Source organism: Pteropus alecto, unplaced genomic scaffold, assembly GCF_000325575.1.
Source record: "Pteropus alecto unplaced genomic scaffold, ASM32557v1 scaffold131, whole genome shotgun sequence".
In the NCBI taxonomy this organism is placed as follows: Eukaryota; Metazoa; Chordata; class Mammalia; order Chiroptera; family Pteropodidae; genus Pteropus; species Pteropus alecto.
The window spans coordinates 27,105-27,661 of NW_006434709.1; the positions used below are offsets into that span (position 1 = coordinate 27,105).

Below are 557 nucleotides of genomic sequence, written 5' to 3' on the forward strand. Positions count from 1 at the left end.
ACCTGTAGAGCTTTTTGAGCTTTGTGGCAAGGCTCTTAAGAACTTGTGGGATTAGTGCCACTGCCTGACTTGATCACTGCTGCATATGCAGGCTTAGAGTTCGGATTTCACTAAATCCATAAATAAATCCATATGTATTTATGGATTTAATGAATAAATGAGCGGAGCCCTGTCTGACATCGTCGAAAGAACTACAAATCCCAGAGGGCATTGCGTGAAACGTCGGCGGACGTGTTGACGCAAGGGGGCGTGCTGAGACTGAGGGCGGGGTCGTTCTGCGGGTAGCCAGAGGCTGGGGAGGCTCTGGAGCCTGGGGTGAGAGTGAGAGTGAAAGGTGAGTGGAGCTGAAGGAGGGGACAGTGCCGGGCTCCCCGAGTCTATGGAGCGGAGTAAGATGGCGGAGGCGGAGAGCCTGGAGACAGCGGCGGAGCACGAGCGCATCCTGCGAGAGATCGAGAGCACCGACACGGCCTGCATCGGGCCCACGCTCAGGTACCCCGCGTGCCGGGGCCGCCGACGGGCGGGCACGGGCGGGCACGGGCGGGCACGGGCGGGAC

At 59.4% G+C, this 557-nt stretch overlaps 1 protein-coding gene across 1 annotated transcript in view; it reads left to right on the forward strand.

The window, feature by feature from the left end:
- Window positions 1-271: 271 nt before the first annotated feature.
- EXOC6B (exocyst complex component 6B) overlaps window positions 272-557 on the forward strand; it is a 519,851-nt gene continuing 519,565 nt past the window's right edge. The window contains exon 1 of the mRNA XM_015587609.2: window positions 272-492. Within this exon, the coding sequence (XP_015443095.1) occupies window positions 380-492 (113 nt within the window). The 5' untranslated portion in view covers window positions 272-379. The remainder of the gene's footprint in view (window positions 493-557) is intronic.